The 19682-nt window shown below is 40.2% G+C and overlaps 1 protein-coding gene across 2 annotated transcripts in view; it reads right to left on the bottom strand.

Moving 5' to 3' along the window:
* CBFA2T2 (CBFA2/RUNX1 partner transcriptional co-repressor 2) overlaps positions 1 to 19682 on the bottom strand; it is a 150633-nt gene that overhangs the window by 18618 nt on the left and 112333 nt on the right. For both annotated transcript variants that reach the window (XM_028118809.2, XM_028118810.2), the window contains exons 3-7: positions 18379 to 18620; positions 10276 to 10365; positions 5765 to 5946; positions 3804 to 4057; positions 445 to 530 (exon numbers count right to left, since the gene is read on the bottom strand). In XM_028118809.2, coding sequence (XP_027974610.1) covers positions 445 to 530; positions 3804 to 4057; positions 5765 to 5946; positions 10276 to 10365; positions 18379 to 18620 — 854 coding nt within the window. The remainder of the gene's footprint in view (positions 1 to 444; positions 531 to 3803; positions 4058 to 5764; positions 5947 to 10275; positions 10366 to 18378; positions 18621 to 19682) is intronic.

Genomic DNA, 19682 nt, shown 5'->3' with positions numbered 1-19682 from the left:
TAAAAACAACTTGCCCATTGCACAAAGGTAAAGGAAGTGACAAAGCTGGGACCCGAACTGACAAACCCGATTTTAACCATTATACTTTCGGATTTCATTTTGTTATAACCTGAAGTGATTACCCCACTGCAAAGATGTGAGAGTTACTCTTAGCTCTCTAGCTAAGGGAGTAGCAGATAAATCAAGTTTATTTTATTTTATCATTATTTTTTAAGTAAGCTCTACAGCCAACATGGGACTTGAAGAGCTTGGATTCACAACCCTGAAATCAAGAGTCACATACTCTACTGATTGAGCAAGCCAGGCGCACTGATAAATTAAGATTTTATTGCAAAGAAACTGTGGCTCTGGTGAAGCTCACTTCAGGCATATATACTCCATTATTATTGGTAATATTAAGAATTAAATGTTAATAGGAAAATTATACACCATTAAGATTCTTACATGATCAAGATGTTTCCATTCATCAGCCCATTCCCTTTCTGTCAAACGGTGGTCTACCAACTCATCTTGATAGCCTCCATTTAGACCTATTAGAAATTAGAAATTAAATTTGATTATAGAGGAAGAATACAATAAACAAAATTCTAGCAAGTCACTACACACACATCCATACCAAATATGAACACACGACTAGGGCAATGATTCACAATGAAGTGTGGAACCCACAAAAATGACATAAAACAACAACAACAACAAAATCACCATTTAGAATATATAAAAAACTCTGACAAATCACTTATGAAACAAACAGCCCAAAAGAAAACTGGGCAAAAGAAATAAAGAGGTATGCCAGACAGAAAAGCACAGATGGCCCATAAAAACATGAAGACATTCAAACTTATAAGTAGTCACAATGCAAATAAAATATTCACTAAGATAGCATTTCATATCCATACATTGGAAAAAATTAAATTGTGAGGTAATACTAAATGTTGGCAAGTATTTGGCATAATGCAAATAAATACTTAACCACCACAACTAGAATGGGTACAGTACAAACACTTGGAAACAACTTAGTATTACCAAAAAATAGTATACATGTCTTTAAGTAAGCTCTATGCTCAACCTGAGGCTTGAATTCACAACCCTGAGGATTAAGAGTTGCATGCTCTTCTCACTGAGCCAGCCAAGCGGCCTCCCACCAAAAAAATTTTTAAAGATTTTATTTATTTGACAGAGAGAGAGACAGCAAGAGCAGTAACACAAGCAGGGGGAGTGGGAGAGGGAGAAGCGGGCTTCCCACTGAGCAGGGAGCCCAATGCAGGGCTCAATCCCAGGACCCTGGGATCATGACCTGAGCCAAAGGCAGACGCCCAACGACTGAGCCACCCAGTCGCCCCCCATAAAATACTTTTTTGTATGGCATTAATTTAAAATGAAATTTGCAAGATTGCAATGACTGTGTGAATCAAGGGTATACTGAATTAAGAGCTGTCCACTATTTTGACAAATCCTGTCACATATGACACCACTGCTCAAAGTACTAAAATCATTAATATAACACAGCTGTTATCAATCTAAATTTACAAGTGCTGTATTGATAGTGATCCTGTATCTGTGTAAGCATCTGCTTATTTTATTGTATCTTCTTCTGAAGTCATGCCTGAGCGCTAACATATTCTAATACTTTCTTATGTATTATGCTTTAGAATACTGATCCTACAATTATGGGTCTAAGACAGGCTATAGTACCCCTAACTTTCATTTTAGGAGAGCAAAGGGGAGGGGCTGCAATGTATTTGTTTAAAAAGCGGAGGGAATAAGTGGTTTGGTAAGAATTGAGAACTAGGGCATATGCTCTCGAGAATACTGGGGAAAATTAAGGAATCTATCACCAGCCCAGAAGACAAATGGTTAAACCTAAAATGAACCATGTAAGAAGAGGACTGAAGATCTTTCAAACAGAATGCTTCAAGATAAAAAAAAAAAAAAGTTTTTCTGGAATTGTTAGGAATGAAAGGAAAACCTGACCATAATGCAGTTACAGCTAGATTCTGGCACACTTCTTTCTCAAAAAGTTATGATCAAACAAGTTAAAAGTATGTATGAATACAGAAGAAATCAACAGCAAGCCTTGTTTTTAACATAAAAAGAGGGACATGGGAGAAAACGGATTAGACTACACAGAACAATGGCCAAGGGAGGTGCCACAGCAAATCAGCAATGTAGGCAAACCTAGGGCATCAGATAGCTGGGGTCTGAATCTTGTCTCTGCCACTCTAGCTACATGATTTTGGCCACAGTTCCTTCACCTCTCATCTGCAAAAAGGGGGTATTAACTGCATGGGACCACCGTGAGGACTGAACGAGACAATGTACATATGATGTGCATGTAGCACAATCTAAGCAGTACCTGTAAATGCTGGTAGCTGAGACTGTTGTCATGGCCCTCACCATTCAGCTACCACCGCGTGAACCCAAGCCCTACTATGGTCCATTCCTCTGAAAACTACCAGTGAGCTGAGCCTAAGTCAAAATGGGGACAAGCAAATGTGCTGCAATTTTTTACTCCCTGGGGTACCCCACAAATGGAAATGTAGGGAAATCTCTGGAAGTTAGCAGCCCTTTGGTTCTCTGCTCTGACACGTGATCAGCAGTTACTCCAAAGAAACCTTCTACAGGAAACTTGTATGAGGATATGACAATAAGCTTTGTTCAAAATTGATCTTGGGTAATGCTTGTTAGGGGCTGTTTTGCTTCTTCCTAAATTTATGGATACTAAAGATGCACACGCCAGGCATTCTACATGTTAACAATGACCCAGCACAAGTGGTAGTATCATCTCTGTTTTAGAAACAAATAACCTGAGGCTCAGAGAGCATAAACAACTTGCATAAGATCACACACCTAGTTAGGATGCAGAGCCAAGATTTAAATTTAGATATGCCTCAGCTCCTGACCTAAACATCCATGCGCTTTCAATTTTTTTAAAGATTTTTTTTTTTTTGAGAGAGAGAGAGAGAGAGAGAGAGAGAGAGAGATAGTGAGATAGGGAACACAAGCAGGGGGAGTGGGAGAGGGAGAAGCAGGCTTCCTGCTGGGCAGGGAACCCAATGTGGGGCTCGATCCCAGGACCATGGGATCATAACCTGAGCCAAAGGCAGATGCTTAACGACTGAGGCACCCGGGCACCCCAGTACATTCACTTTTAAGACACATATTTCATATCTTAATTTTAAAAACACTTTACTCTGAAATAAATCCAGATTTACAGAAACAATGCAAGAATAGTATAAAGAATTCTCATATATCCTTCACCGAGATCTCCGAAATATTAGTATTTTAGCTCATTTGTTTTAACATTTGCTAGTTTTCTGCACCATGAAAATAAATACCTCTTTATTTTTTTTTTTTACAATTTTATTCATGTATTTGACAGAGTGACAGAGAGAGAGAGAGAGAGAGAGAGAGAGAGCGAGCGCACACGAGGGGGGAGGGGCAGAGGGAGAAGCAGACTCCCCGTTGAGCAGGGAGCCGGATGTGGGGGCTTGATCCTGGGACTCTGGAATCTTGACCTGAACCAAAGGCAGCTGCTTACCCAACTGAGCCACCCAGGCGCCCGATACCTCTTTATTCTTAAATGTTTCATATGCATTTCCTAAAAATTTACTCAAGCCCAGTTTTATCATAAGGGTAATAGCAACAAGATCACTACAACTCTAATATCCTTGTTTATGTATAATATTGTTTTATCTTATCAGAGGAAAAAAGCAATGATGTATCATTCTGCTTTATAACTGAGTAGGAAGGAAACCCAAAGATTTAATCTGAATTTAAAACATTACCAATTAGTCACTTACTAAGATTGTGGTGTCTATCACGAACTTCTCGATGTTCTAGCATCTTGTTGGGCTCACGATACAGATGTGAAGTTGCAATATCTTCTAAGGTGTAGTGCTGAAGAGGTGGGGGAGTAGGATGGAACTGGCCCCCAGGATTCAGGAGGGGCACCGTGAGGGCAGGACTGTGCCGGGGAGCAGGGCTGATGGTGCACACTCTCTTGGCTGGAGGCTCGGGAGGAATTGTTTCTCTTTCAAAACTGTTCTCTTCCCTCCTGTAGAAGAACCAGAAGCACATATCTGAGCCCATCTTTCACAAACAGGAAGATGATAAAGACAGATGTGACAGGGGCGCCTGGGTGGCTCAGTTGGTTAAGCGGCTGCCTTCGGCTCAGGCCGTGATCCTGGGGTCCTGGGAGCCCCACGTTAGGCTCCCTGCTCAGCGAGCCTGCTTCTCCCTCTCCCTCTGCCTGATGCTCTGCCTACTTGTGCTCTCTCTCAAATAAATAAAATCTTAAAAAAAAGAAAAGAAAAGAAAAAGAAAGAAAGAAAGGTGTAACATGAGGCATGCACTGAAATTTCTCCAGGGGCCAGGTAGATAAGCAAAATTGTGATTTATTCCAGCATGAAGAGAGGTTAAATCTATCCACAACCAGGCAGAAACATCTCACACCTCATGAAGCAAAGTAGAGATTATAGCATTTTCTTACATGATAGGATGCAAAGGATTATGGGCTCAACTATGTTCAGCAATGTTTCGAGGTCAAATGTGCTGCTCTGGAGGTCCGTTTATGCAAAAAAACAATTCTTCACATGCGAGGAAAAAACGCTCACATAATTAATACACTTGTGAATTGGTACTGCTTCCAGTCATTTTGCTTCAATTTTCACACATTTTCCACTGTGTTAAAATATTGCTTCCTTGAATTACACTTTCAACTCATACTGGAATTTCCAGAAGAAATTTTATTTTATTTATTTGAGAGACAGTGAGAGAGAGAAGGAGTTGGAAGGAGAGGGAGAGGTAGAAGCAGGCACCCCGCTGAGCAGGGAGGTCATAATCCCAGGACTCTGGGATTATGACCCGAGCCAAAGGCAGATGCTTAACCATCTGAGCCACCCAGGCACCCCATGGAATTTCCAGAAGAAACTGATACAATTTCAATCATCAAAATAAAGGTGATTCATTAACAAGCATCAATTATTGTTATACTTTATTATTAGATTTCACACATCAGAAAAAATGCCTTGGACTTTTTTTTTAAAGACACTTTTATTCTTTTTTTTTTTTTTTTAATTTTATTTATTTATTTGACAGAGACACACACAGGGAGAAAGGGAACACAAGGAGGGAGAGTGGGAGAGGGAGAAGCAGGCTTCCCGTGGAGCAGGGAGCTCGATGTGCGGCTCGATCCCAGGACCCTGGGATCATGACCTGAGCCAAAGGCAGATGCTCAATGACTGAGCCACTGAGGAGCCCCAAGATTTTATTTATTCATTTGACAGAGAAAGACAGCAAGAGAGAGAGCACAAGCAGGCAGAGCAGGGGCAGAGGGAAAGGGAGAAGCAGGCTAACCACCGAGTAAGAAGCCCCATGCGGGGCTCGATCCCAGGACCCTGAGATAATGACCTGAGCCTAAATCAGACGTTCAACTGACTGAGCCACCCAGGCGCCCCCAGACTGTATTTCCTATGGTTCTGGAACAGTGGACCCACAGAATGCCCTAGAGTGGAGTCTCTCAGCAGGGGCATAGAGAGTCATCTGAAGAGTTTTTGAAAAATACTTGTGTCTGGGAACTATACGTATAGATTTGAGAAACATTCTGCTGTCAGATGTTGGGAAAAAGCAAAACTAACCTTGGAAATTCTGAGTCCATACCTATATATAATCACAGTAATCAAATTCTCTTTCTTTCACAAGCAAAGGGGAAGCTCAGAATAATTCTAGAAAAGCAAGGACAACAAATCACTTCTCTACTCACCTTTCTGGACTGGGCCTCTTTCCGTTTCCATGCACTTCCATGAGCAGTTCAGAAGAATCAGCAGGCGATGCAATACTTGTGCTGAGCAGAAGGTGTTCGTGCTGAGCCAGGTACTGGGATGGGGTCTGCTTGGCAGCTCGAGCGCAGTGCAGCAGTTCTCGCTGCAGCAGGGGCAGATTGGCCTTGAAAAGAAGAGGCAGGGGCTGGAAGGCAGTTTTCCAAGTGTTGGGCCCCACACAACAGGACTCAGCACCTGAACAGGCTTTAACAAAGAAGATGACACAAGACAAAAGCCCTTCTTTCCTTGTCAGCCTGATTTTTATATGCCTCTCTGTGAGTAAAGTGACATCTATAATACAGACCTTGAACTACTGGTTAACTTGACTTTTGCCCCCACAAGGTGTAAATCCCCTAATGGGGAACACTGTGCTTTATTTACCTTTGTGGCCTAGTACAGAGTCAAAGCTCAATGAAGGTTTGTTTAACATAATAAATTAAAATTTTATACATTTTGGGGGCATTGGGCTTGAATCAGTTGGTACAGCATGCAACTCTTGATCTGAGGATCAAGAGTTCAAGATCTACGTTGGGTGGAGCAAACTTAAAATTTAAAAAAAATGAAATTTTTTTTAACATGTATTTTTGAAAAGGTCAATTAGAGAATTAGCCCTGTCTAAAAAGGGGTAGGAGAAATTCACTCTTTCCTCTATCATTATCAGTAAGTCTTGGTTTCGCTCTTTCAAATTCCAACCGATCACTGGTAGTACTGCTCAACCTTCCTTTCATGTTCTCTAGGACAGCTGTCTTGGAATTCTGGAAGCATGAGACTAGGCTCTGAGGATGCACAGGTGACCCATGGGCAAAATCTTTTTCTTACTGTGGCACCCTAGCTGGATATGTTTCCTTATATTGTAAAAGGGTAATTAACTATATACTGATTGTATTTTCCTCTCAAACTTAGAAAATCTTTAATGGGGACAAATCATATAAAAAACCCTATACATTTATAAACTTCACTCGTAACTCCTTCATATGTAAAATGTATGTTTCCTATATTCCTTTTATTAAAAGAAAATAATTATATTATTCTCCCCAAATTTAAGAAACAATTCAGACTGAGCCCATAACAGAACTCTTTATCTCAAGGGAAACAGATGAACAAATACAAGAGAATTTTAACACATGCAAGTAGTCATTCCTTTACCAAGGGTTAATTTAGGAGGCACCATAATTAGTGACTGTGTTAAAGCAGATATAAATTGACAAAATCCAAATGTTAGCCAACGAAATGCCATAACAACCCACCTCATGCTGTTTTCAAAATAACAGAGTTAAGAATAGGGAATTTGACAATATAAAACACTTTTTAAGTCTGTTCTATAACCTCAAACTTGTAGCAACTATTAAAAAAAACTTAATTAAAAAAATACGTCAGATTTTTACATCTGTGACATGTGCCCTTTGATGGAATTTTTAAAAATGTTAACTTCCTTTTAAAAAAAAAAATTATTTATTTATTTGACAGAGAGAGAGAGAGAGAGAGAGACAGCGAGAGAGGGAACACAAGAAGGGGGAGTGGGAGAGGGAGAAGCAGGCTCCCTGGAGCCTGATGTGGGGCTCGATCCCAGGACCCTGGGATCATACCTGAGCCGAAGGCAGATGCTTAACAACTGAGCCACCCAGGCGCCCCTTAATTATTTTCTATTAAAAAAATTTCACAAATCTTTCTTGGTTCCAGAGTCTTAGGGGAAATAATTGTCTATTGGCTCTGACATACAGCAAAGAGACGAAGATAGAACCAGCACAGCTGTTTCAAGCCTGAAAAAGGCGCTACAGACCGCTCTGAGAGGCGAGGTTTCAATCCTATCAGAACAGAGCCACACACAGCCTGGGTACCTGACACCTACACATTTTCCTGTTTGCTGTACTCTAATTTTAATTTTTTTTTTTTTTTTTGAGATTTTTCAGAGAGAGTGCACACGCATGCGAGCAGGGGAAGAGACAGAGGAAGAGGGAAAGAAGCAGACTCCCTGCTGAGTAGGGAGACTGACATGGGGCCTGATTCCAGGACCCCAAGACCAAGACCTCAGCTGAAATCAACAGTTGGTCGCTCAGCTGACTGAGCCACCAAGGTACCCCTACTCTAATTTTAAAAGATTTAAGAAACTGGTATCAATACTTCCGTAACATGACCCATCTTTTTGATGCTGTGTGTGTGTGTGTGTGTGTGTGTGTGTGTGTGTGTGTGTGTGTGTGTGTGTGTGTGTGTGTGTGTGTTTTAAGTAATCTCTACACTCAAAATGAGGCTCAAATTCACAACCTCGAGATCAAGAGCTGCATGCTCCACCAACTGAACCAGCCAGGTGCCCCTATGCTACTGTATTTTTTTTAGGAAGTCAAGATAAAAGCAGGTAAAAGGGGCATAATTATTTGGTCAGATATTTTAGGCTTTGTGAGTCAAGAAGCAGAACTGAAGATATTATGTGGGTAACTCACATACAAGAGAGAAAAGAAATTTCTACAACACTGTATGACAAAAGTCAAACAACATAACAGAAAATAATTTTTTGTAATATTAGTCTACTGCTAATAGAAAGAATGGAATTCATTTTGTTGGGGGGGTTGGATTGAAGATAACATTTACCTTAGTTGGGGCTCAGAGTTGTGCTCCCTATCACAAATTGATTACAAATGTTCATCTATAAAAACTATTCTTCTTAGGGCACCTGGCTGGCTCAGTCAGTAGAGCATTTCATCTTGATCTCAGGATGGTGAGATTTTTTTTTTTTAAGATTTTATTTATTTATTTGAGAGAGAGAGAATGAGAGATAGAAAGCACGAGAGGGAAGAGGGTCAGAGGGAGAAGCACACTCCCTGCCGAGCAAGGAGCCCGATGCGGGACTCGATCCCGGGACTCCAGGATCATGACCTGAGCCGAAAGCAGTCGCTTAACCAACTGAGCCACCCAGGTGCCCAGGATGGTGAGTTTAAGCCCCAAGTTGGGCATAGAGTTTAAAAACAATTCTCCTCTCCAGAGCTGTTTAAAACCATATAGTGAGCTGGATTTGGGACACAGGTTTCCAAACTATGCCTGGTCTAGAGCACACTGGTATTTGACTCTTGTCTTTCATTGCGTTTTAGCTAATTTATATCTTTGCTAATTAAAAATAATTGATAGCAATGCAAAATAATTGGTATCTATAAACATGCATAAAATTATGTCCAGCAGAGGTTAAATTGACTTCCCTTGCCCTCTCTATAGAAGCCAATTTTACTTCCGTTCACACATTCATATTAATAATCCTGACCTGGAGGGCGCCTGGGTGGCTTAGTTGGTGTCATGATCTCAGGATCCTGGGATCAAGCCCTACATCGGGCTCCCTACTCAGTGGGGAGTCTGCTTCTCCCTCTCCCTCTGCACTACCCCCTGCTCAAGGTCTCTGTCACTCTCTCTCTCAAATAACCATTAATAAATAAATAGATATAGATAGTTTTAAGTAATCTCTACACCCAACATGGGGCTTGAACTCATAACCCTGAGATCAAGAGTCACACGCTCTACTGACTGAGCCAGCCAGGCACCCCTCAAATATTTCTGAAGAAAAGATAAATAGAAGACAAAGAGAATAGTAATACAGATGTGATGAAATACTAACATTTGGAGAATGTGAATGAAGATATGGTATGGTATACAGGAATTTTACTGTACCATTTTGCAACTTTTCTATGAGTCTGAAATTATTTTAAGATTTTATTTGAGAGAGAGAGAAAGAGAGCATGAGAGAGGGAAGGTTCAGAGGGAGAAGCAGACTCCCTGCTCAGCAGGGAGCCTGATGCAGGACTGGATGATGGGACTCCAGGATCATGATCTGAGCATAAGGCAGTTGCCCAACTGACTGCTGAGCCACAAGGCGCCCCTGAAATTATTTTCAAATAAATTTTTTAAGAAGGAATATTAGATATAAAGTTAATCCTGCCTGATTTCTCAGGTAGTTATAACAATTCTGAACAATGTCTCCAAAAGTTATGTTCTAGGGAACATGAATTCCAGAGGACATGATCAGAAGCTAGACTACCTGGGGTTGGGGAGACAGCAACACTGCCTTCCCACATGATCTTCTGTCCTTAGGATAAGTGGGAAAAACACAGACACTTCACCCCCTGGCCACACATGAAAGATTTAGTGCCCAATTACTTCCTCTGCTAAGAGCCTAGTCTCCACACCATCCCCACACTCACCTCCAGCCCACTCATTTGCTACCCCCACCTGCTCCTGTGTGTTACCAGGAGTATCTGCATATGGACCACAACTCAAGGCTTTTGCAATTCTTATGCCACCAAGTATAAGTAAGGCTTATCTGCACACCACTCACATTTCTCTAGCAGACCCAAATAAAGTAAGATATAAAAATATGGCAAGCCACCCCAAGATCACAGAACAGGGATCAGCAGCAGATCTTGAGGAAATGCTGAAGATAAATTACATTCAGTAATTATCTCATAAAATTTACCTTGAGGAATGGAATCACAAAAGGACGAAGAGGAAAGTTTGTAGCTTCTTGGAGCTTGCAATGGAATTCTTCAATTGTTACTGTTGAGTTCTGAAAAGATAAATGACATCCTCAACATCTAAAACTGGATACTGTCCCCTTAATATAAATCTAATTCTGCTAAATCACATAAAATCAAGGAAAAGGATAATTCTAAGAACACTACTATAGACTCAGATCCCTCTCAAAGATTAACCAAATTCTGTTTCCCTTATGAAAGAAATTTGGCCTCATTAATTTTCTTTTCTCTTGTACTCCAAATCTAAATTCTCCTCTGTACTCAGTGGCAGCCTGGGGGGCAGAATAGGTTATTCCCTTCCTCGCTATTTGGTAAGAGAGGCACTCAGGTCCTTTGTATTGAGGAGTTCAGGGAAAGTCACCTCAGGTACAGAAAACTAACCCTACAATGTTCCCTTATGGAACAATCCTGAATGAGTCTAGGATATCAACTTATTCCTCATTGGTTCTGCCCTCCTACTAGTATCAGTTTCCTAAATCCTCTAAATAGAAGTTAAAAAACAAAAAAAAGAAACAAACAAACAAAGCAGAACAATAGGTGCCTTCTACCTTCAAATGGTCGGCTTGCATATTACAGTACCTGGAAACAGACAAACTCATATTGGGAAGGTTTTAATTTCCAATAAGGTTATTAGCACTTCCCCTGTATTTTTCCAACACTGTAGGTTTTTGTTTGTGTTTTTTTTTTTTTTTCAAATAGGGTCCATGCCCAGTGTGAAGCGCAGCGAGGCACTTGCTTGAACTCACAACCCTGAGATCAAGACTTAACCAGACATCAAGAGTCAGACGCTTAACCAACTAAACAATCCAGGAGCTCCAACAAAAGTCTAGCTTTAAATAGATTGTCAGTTCCTCTGCTAAGGGGAATGTACAAATAAAATTATTTTCTTCAAAGTTCACAAAATATTTTTATTTCAATTCCTTAAAACACAGTGTAATAACGAGTTAAAAACAAAACAAAACTGAGCATTAATCTGAATTCTTGCACAACTACCACTTCTAGGGATTTATTTTTACAAAATCATCAGGAGTTCAAGGATGTTAACAAGTACTCTACAAATTATTTATCAGTACAATATTGCTTCTTTTTTTTTTTTTAAGATTATTTATTTATTTATTTATTTGACAGAGAGAGAGATAGCGAGAGCAGGAACACAAGCAGGGGGAGTGGAGAGGGAGAAGTAGGCTTCCTGCCGAGCAGGGAGCCCGATGTGGGACTCGATCCCAGAACCCTGGGATCATGACCTGAGCTGAAGGCAGACGCTTAACGACTGAGCCACCCAGGTGCCCTGTACAATATTGCTTCTTAACAATAAGAAATAGAAAGCATGTAGGTTGACTACCAGGAATCTGCATTTAAAACTTATGGTACAGGGGTGCCTGGGTGGTACAGTCTGTTAAGCAACAGACTCTTGGTTTTGGCTCAGGTCGTGATGTCGGAGTCACGGGATCAAATCCTGTGTTCGACTCAACATGGAGTTGGCCTAAGACTCTCTCTCCCTCTGCCCCTTCTCGTCTCTCTCTCTCTCTCAAATGAATAAATCTTAAAAAAATTATGGTAGTCATACATCAGAATATTAAGGGAGGGGGGACAGATTTGTATGCATTAATAAGGAAATGTGTCTATAACATACTGCTAAATGAAAAACCAGAAAAAGAATAGTATGGTTTTCTGTAAGTCATTTGTGGAAATCACACACACATTTATATACTTTTTTTTTTAAGGTTTTTTTAATTGATTTGACAGAGAGTACAAGGAGGAGTGGCAGGCAGAGGAAGAGGGAATAAGGAGCTCCCTACTGAATGAGGAGCATGATGCAGAGCCTTGATTCCAGGACCCTGGGATCATGACCTGAGCCGAGGCAGACGCCCAACCATCTGAGCCACCCAGGTGCCCTGAGATGATTTATTTTTTAAAAGACTTATGAGAGAGAGAGAGAGAGAGAGAAAGAGTGCATGAACTGGGGGGGGGGGGGGGGGGGGCAAAGAGGGAGAGGGGAAGCAGACTCCTGATTGAGTACAGAGCACCATGCGGGCTCAAACTCACAACCATGAAATCATGACCTGAGCTGAAACCAAGGGTCAGATGCTTAACAGACTGAGCCACCCAGGTCCTCACCCAACACCAAGATTCTTTTAAGATTTAACTGATTCTCTGTTTTAAGTACATGACATTTGTACAATGCAACCAAAGGTACGGCTAATCGGGAATAAAAAGAACGTTCTTTCTCTACTGCAATGAATGCAATCAGGCTCAAAAAGTAAACACGAATAGAGTAAATACATGAAAAAACTGTATGAATGATTTTTAAATTTTCTTGTGGATGGACAAAGAAGGGAAAGAATGAGTTGTGTGGCCAGAGAAACAGTGACGTAGGCCACAGAAACTTGACACAGGACTATATATACTGTAGATGCAAGGCAATCCTCTATCTGAGAGGGATGATAAGCCACTGTTCCATTATCTTTCCCTCTCCTTCAGATAATTAATAAGAGCATGGTGGTTTTTTTATAAGAACTCACAGTGTAGCAGGAAAACAAGCAAGCTATTCATCACAGTATGATCAAGACATACGTGAGCAGGAGACAACTGGCACACAGAGAAGACATGCTTGAATCAGACTTAGAGGGACAAGGAAGGCTTTACAAAAGTGTCCACCCTAAGAAGTGAATATGCAGCTTTGGGAAAGATGCTTCTGACAGAGAGAATATAAAACATCAGGGGATCTGGTCTCTGGATCACAAGGGCAACACCTACAGTGGTCTTAGAAGACAATGGGTATAGATAGGCCATCGATTAACATTTCTTTTAAAATTTTGAGATAAATATGATCATAGAAGTTATAAAGGCAATACAGACAGGTTCCCCCACTGGTTACATTTTCTATACTTGCAATGTAGTATCATGAGGGAAGAACGTTGGTGAAATGTGTATATAGTTCTGTGTCACTTTAGTGCACGTGTGTATTCCATGTAATCACCACTACAGTCAAGATACAGAAGTGTAGACGGGGCCTAGGTGGCTCAATTGGTTAAACATCTGCCTTTGGCTCGGAGTCCTGGGACTGAGCCACACATGGGGCTCCCTGCTCATTGGGGAGCCTGCTTCTCCCTCTCCCTCTGCTGCTCCCCCTGCTCCTGCTTGTGCTCTGTCACTAGCTCCCTCTCAAATTTTAAAAAGATACAGTGTATAAACCTTATCTGTCTTTATGCTCTCTGGTTTAGAATTGTCTTACATATTTCCTTTATATATATATATAGACAACCATATCAGACAATGTTATAATTTTTGCTTCAACCACCATAGTTTAGAAAACTCAAGAAGGAAAGTCTATTGTATCGACTTTTATTTTTGCTCTTTCCATTTTTCGTTCATCTACTGTGATATCTCAAGATTCCTTCTTTTATCATTTTCTTTCTGCTTCAGGAACTTCTTTTAGCCATTCTTTCAGAGGAGGTCTGCTTAGAGACAGTTTCTCTTAGTTTTGCTTCATCTGAGAGAATATTTTGATTGCTCCAGAAGTACATTTCTGATACATGTCAGATTCTGGGTTGACAGTTCTTTTCTTTCAGCATTTGAAAAAGGCCATTGTCACTAGAATTTTTCCTTTATAAGTTAGATGTTTCTCTCTTGCTGCTTTCAAGATTTTTTTCTTTTTTGGGGGACCTTGTTTGAGGTCTGCGTTACTTTTTTGAATCTGTAGATTTAGTCACATTTGAGCAAATTCAGTCATTATTTCAGCCCCATACTTTCTTCTGTTCTGTGACTCAGATCTTCTGTTTTATTCTTTTAGGTCCCTGAGGTTTAGTTCATTTTTTACAAGTCATTTTCACTCTATTGTACAGAATAGGTCATTTTTTTGTTGTTTTTCCTCTCCATTTCACTGCTGAGTCCATTGCTGTTTTTAATTTATATTTTTGTTCTAAAATTTCCACTTAGTTTTTCTATCTTCTATTTTTATTTTTATTTTTTGCAGAGCCTGTTATTTTTTCATTTGTTTATAATTGCTCACTGAAGCATTTTATGATGCTGTGCCAACATCTGTGTCAGTTAGTTCAAGTCTGTTGGTTGGTTGTTTTTTTTCATTCCAGTTGAGATGGTCCTGGTTCTTCATATGATAAGTTATTTTCTATTGTATCCTGGATATTTTGGGTTCTATGTTATAAGACTCTGGCTCTTATCTTTGACTTCTGTTTTGGAAGTCTGACACTTGCACCATTGGAAAAAGGAGAATCCTTTTTAGAGTATAATCCCAAGTCCCCACTCAACCTCTGTTGATTGGGAGAGGAGAAGAGGGACACATTATTGCTGGAAAGGGGTGAGAGTTTGGGTTTCCCACTGGGCCTCTGATGGGAAAGGGAAGGCTACCCATTACTGCAGTTCTTCCTAAGGTTTTGGCTGCTATAGTGTGCTTATTGTCTGAAAGTTTTCAACCTTGCTCGGTTGCTTCTTTCGTGGTCCTTGCAGGAAAAAGGGTTTTCGTTATTATTGTAGTTAGTGCTCCTAAGTGTTTCCAGGTTACTAGCTTCTGCAGACCACAGTCCTGGATATATGATGAAAACAAAGAACTTAAGGAACTCACTGTTATGTACTTCCTTGGGTCACAAGGTCACTAGCATATCTGCCATCTTTCTAAGTCTTCTTTATTTTTGTTTTCTATATAATGTCCAAGATTTCATGCTCTATTTGTCAGGAGGAATAGGAAGAAGTTTACCTTCGTGTTGTGCTTCAGCACCAACCTTGATATTTAATGACTATGTCATATCCAATTGAACTGATGTATTGCAATTTACATAGGATTTTACAAACATTTAGCTGGTTTCAATTTTTTTGTCATTATAAATAATGTTCAACCGATGATCTTTGTGTACAATGATTATTTTCTTAAGAAGAGTTTTAAGGTGAGAAAATGGTTAGCCAAAAGAACTGCCAAACTGAAATTTGCCAAACTGCCCTATCTAGGTGGAATATGGAACATTCCCCTTTAACCTGAATTAGAAATTGAGCATGAGTGCCTCCTGGTACAGTTAGGGACTATCAGCACTTTACTTCTTACATACCACAAACATGAAATTCACACAAGTGAACTATACTCCAGGTACCTAACTGTGTAGTCTTTTCGTACTTGGCTAACAAAGTCTCCTCCACATGGAACAAGTGTTCCATTCATATATGCCTGCCTAAATCTTAACCTTTATAAACAGGAAATAAGACTTTTTTTTAAAGATTTTTCATTTATTCATTTGAGAGCAAGCGAGTTTGTGTGTGAGAGCATGGGGGAAGGTCACAGGAGGAGGGAGAAGCAGACTCCCTGCTGAGCAGGGTACGGGACTCAGAGTTCGATCCCAGCACCCTGGGATCATGACCTGAGTTGAAGGCAGATGCTTAACTGACTGAGCCACTCAGGTGCTCCTGAAATTCGACTTTCTTGAATAGGGAAATAAACAATCTAAAGATGTTCATTCTCCTCCAAGTTAAACAAAGTGTTCAACAAGATGGCAGCAAAGCCACACAAAATATTAAAAAAATTTTTTTAACTTCAAAAGCCACACACATAAGATAACCATTTGATCTATGAATAATGACAGTTTTATTAATCTCTCACCAACCTTTATGTCTTATTTGCTGGGTTAGAATATTCAGGATCACATTGAATAGAAGACAGAAGAGACATTCTTTTTTATTTTTTATTTTTTATTTTTTGGAAGGGACTTTCTTATCTGATTCCTGCTATCAGAGGGAAGCTTTCAAAGTTTCACCAGTATGAGCCCTGCTATAGATTTTTTGTTAGAAAATAACTATCGGGGGCGCCTGGGTGGCTCAGATGGTTAAGCGTCTGCCTTCAGCTCAGGTCATGATCCCAGGGTCCTAGGATTGAGCCCCACATCAGGCTCCTGGCTCAGCGCGGAGCCTGCTTCTCCCTCTCCCTTTGCCTCTTCCCCTGCTCATGCTCTCTATCTCTGTGTCTCAAATGAATATATAAAATCTTAAAAAAAAAAAATAACTATAATCAGATTAAGGAAGTTCCTGCAATGATTGTTTTCTTAAGTGTTTTTTAAAATAATGAATGGGTGTTAAATTTAAAAAGTATTTCTTTTTCTGCATCTTCTCCAAATTTATACGTTCAATACCAATTGTTCTAGACTGAATGTTTGTGACGCCTCAAAATCTGTATATTGAAGCCTAATCTCCAATGTGTTTGCATTTAGAGGTGGAGCCTTTGGGAGATGATTAGGTCATGAGGGCAGAGCTCTTAGGAATGCCATTAGTGCCTTTATAAAAGAGACCTTGAGGGGCACCTGGGTGACTCAGTCAGTTAAGCGGCTGCCTTCGGCTCAGGTCATGATCCCAGGGTCCTGGGATTGAGCCGAGCGTCGGGCTCCCTGCTCTGCAGGAAGCCTGCTTTTCCTTCTCCCACTCCCCCTGCTTGTGCTCTCTTTCTCTGTCAAATAAATAAATAAAATCCAGATCTCCCTTGCCCCTTCGGCCCTGTGAAGACACAGTTAGAAGACAGCCATCTAAGAGTCAGGAAGTGGGATCTCACTGAATACAAAATCTACTGGCACCACTTACCAGCCTCCAAAACTGTAAGATAAATGACCCCATGTTTATAAATCACCCTATGTTTGGTATTCCAACAGCCCCAACAGACTGGGACACTAATCTTAATAAAAATGCCAGTCAGTATATGAGAGTATAAATTAGTATAACACATAGAAAAACCAATGGCCTTACATACTAAATTGGTATATATGCATACCTTATGAAATCACAATTCCATTGTTCAGTGCAATGCTAGCATATGCATACCATGTATAAGAATGCTCACAGCAACATTATTTGCAATGGTGCCTATACAGAAAAAGAGTTAATACAGCAGGTTTAAAACCGATATCCTAAGAAAAGGGTGCTTACAAGGTTGGGCCACTGGCTGGAATCTATGAAATTGGCTGATAAACAGTTTCCCATATGGATGCAAAACCTTCCCTAACCAAAAAGGTAGAAGCATCCCAGGGAGGCAACAACAGATGAATGGACAAGCAAAATATGGTATATGCCTACAATGGAGTATTTTCGGTGGCGCAGTTGGTTTAGCATCTGACTATTGGTTTCAGCTCAGGTCATGATCTCAAGGTTGTGAGATGGAGCCCTGCACTGGGTTTTGCACTCAGCACATAGTCTGCTTCAGATTCTTTCTCCCTTTCCCTCTGACCCTCCCAACCAGGCTCGATTGCTCTCTCTCTAAAATAAATAAATCTTTTAAGGGGGTGGGGCGCGGAGAAAATAATTTTGACCTCCTGGATGGCTTTGGGGAAATCCCAGGAGTCCCTGATTACACTTCGAGAACTACAACATTAAGGTTTAGTACTGTGATTTACATTTATCATAGGTAAAAGCCAACATGCACGACCATGGGGTGCTTTTTCAAGAGGTGTTATCTTGAAGAATTCAATTTACAAACATAGTGAACTCTCAGTACTTTCCTTATATACATGAGAGTCAAACCCCACCCAGATGTCTATGTCAGAAAATCATTACCACACTCACTATAGAAAGAAAAATTAGATGTGCATTGAAAATTCTAAAAGAAACTCCATTCACATGAGGAGCTGAAGAATGTAATCCCTTTGATACTATTTAGACTATGAGATTTATAATTTCACAAATTATTATTTTGAAAATTAAACTCCCTGCTTTTCTTTTCTCTCAGGTTTGGAAACAATGCACTGGACACTGAATATACTATATTACAAAACCTTGCATTAACTTGGTTGAACCTCAGTGGCCTGCTGAAACTCAGTCTTTAGACAAATTCAAAGCTGCTTATTGGAATTAAATCAATACCCTAAGAAACAATAAGGTAAACATTCTAGATTTGTTTCTTTAATAAACATTGTTATCCATAGCTGAAACCCACAATTCTACACTTTTATACAAGTTATATAACTATATTGTCTGTAGATTTTGCCATGTTGCTACAGGTTTGCTGGCTTTGGTTCTGAGCCACACACTTAAGTAGCTGTGGACAGTGACGCTGTACTTACCACCAGTGCTAGAACAAGAGTCCGCACCTTCTCCCCAATCTCAGGTGAGATGTCATTGCCAAACTGTTGCAGAGTGGTAAGGAAGCGTTTCAATTTGCTGAGCTGCCGAGCACCACAAGTGGCTGGTAACTGTTGATTTGTTAGTGCAGATGATGTGGAAGAGGCAGGACCATTGCTGAATCTCTGTGGTGGTGATGGGGCACCATTCAGGGTAGGAGGAGAATGGTTGATACCATTGCTTACTATAAAAGAAAGCCAAAAGGAAAGACTCTTTAAGTGCAAAACACATGGGTCTTTGTTAATTTCTTCGTGTTTGCATTAACCATCGTTTATTCATTTGAATTTTGTAACGCACATATTAAGAGTATACAAGAAATTTTTTCTGCTGTCAGTGAGACTACTGCATAATGAGACAGACTACCAGGTAAAACCTGGTAACCAAATAACAAAGACGTGTTAAAACAGTAGAGTATGGACTGTTTTAAGAATACAGAGAACGGGTATCTAACTACAGTTCCTGTGGGCAGGGGTAGGTAGTATTAAGATTTCTCGCAACAGGTACTACATGACATGAGTCTGGTAGAACACCCATTTCCGGGGCGCCTGGGTGGCTCAGTTGTTAAGCGTCTGCCTTCGGCTCAGGTCATAAAGCTAGGGTCATGGGACCAAGTCCCGCATCAGGCTCCCTGCTTGGCGGGGAGTCTGCATCTCCCTCTCCCACTCCCCCTGCTTGTGTTCCTGCTCTCCCTATATATCTCTCTCTCTCTCTCAAATAAAATCTTTAAAAGCAAATAAACAAATAAAAGAACACATATTTCCATTGACTGGACACTTGCACACATCTTTTATGTTCCTTCCTAATCTTAGGGCTCCAAAGAAGTTAAGGAGTGAGTTAAAATGGAGCATGCGAACAGACAACCAGAAACCAGAGATCTCTTTAAGTGAAAAATGGTTTTTCTTTCTTTTTTATTTTTTTTTGAAAAATGTTTTTTCTAGGCTATAGATTTAATGACCTATTCCTGCAATAAGATATATACCTCATGGACCATTGAGGATATTCACGCCCATCAGTCAGTTTCTCCATGCCCCGACAGTGCTATATTAATGCTGCCAAATTCTTGGTCATTCAGTAAAGCATTTTCTAGATACTACACAGAACATATCAATTTTCTGTTTCTGCACAAATTATACTACATGTGATTAATTGCAGTTTTCCTACTTTCCCATTGTTCTTAGTCATTTGTTGCTAAGTTTTAATTTGGAACACCACCCTAAAGCTAAGTTCTCAGAGGTATTAAGTAAAA

This window comes from Eumetopias jubatus, unplaced genomic scaffold (assembly GCF_037043125.1).
Source record: "Eumetopias jubatus isolate StellerSeaLion01/CBP00866 unplaced genomic scaffold, mEumJub1_p1.0 scaffold_9, whole genome shotgun sequence".
Taxonomy (NCBI): Eukaryota; Metazoa; Chordata; class Mammalia; order Carnivora; family Otariidae; genus Eumetopias; species Eumetopias jubatus.
Note: the sequence above shows the minus strand (reverse complement) of the source record. Positions and strands in the feature narration are given on the sequence as shown.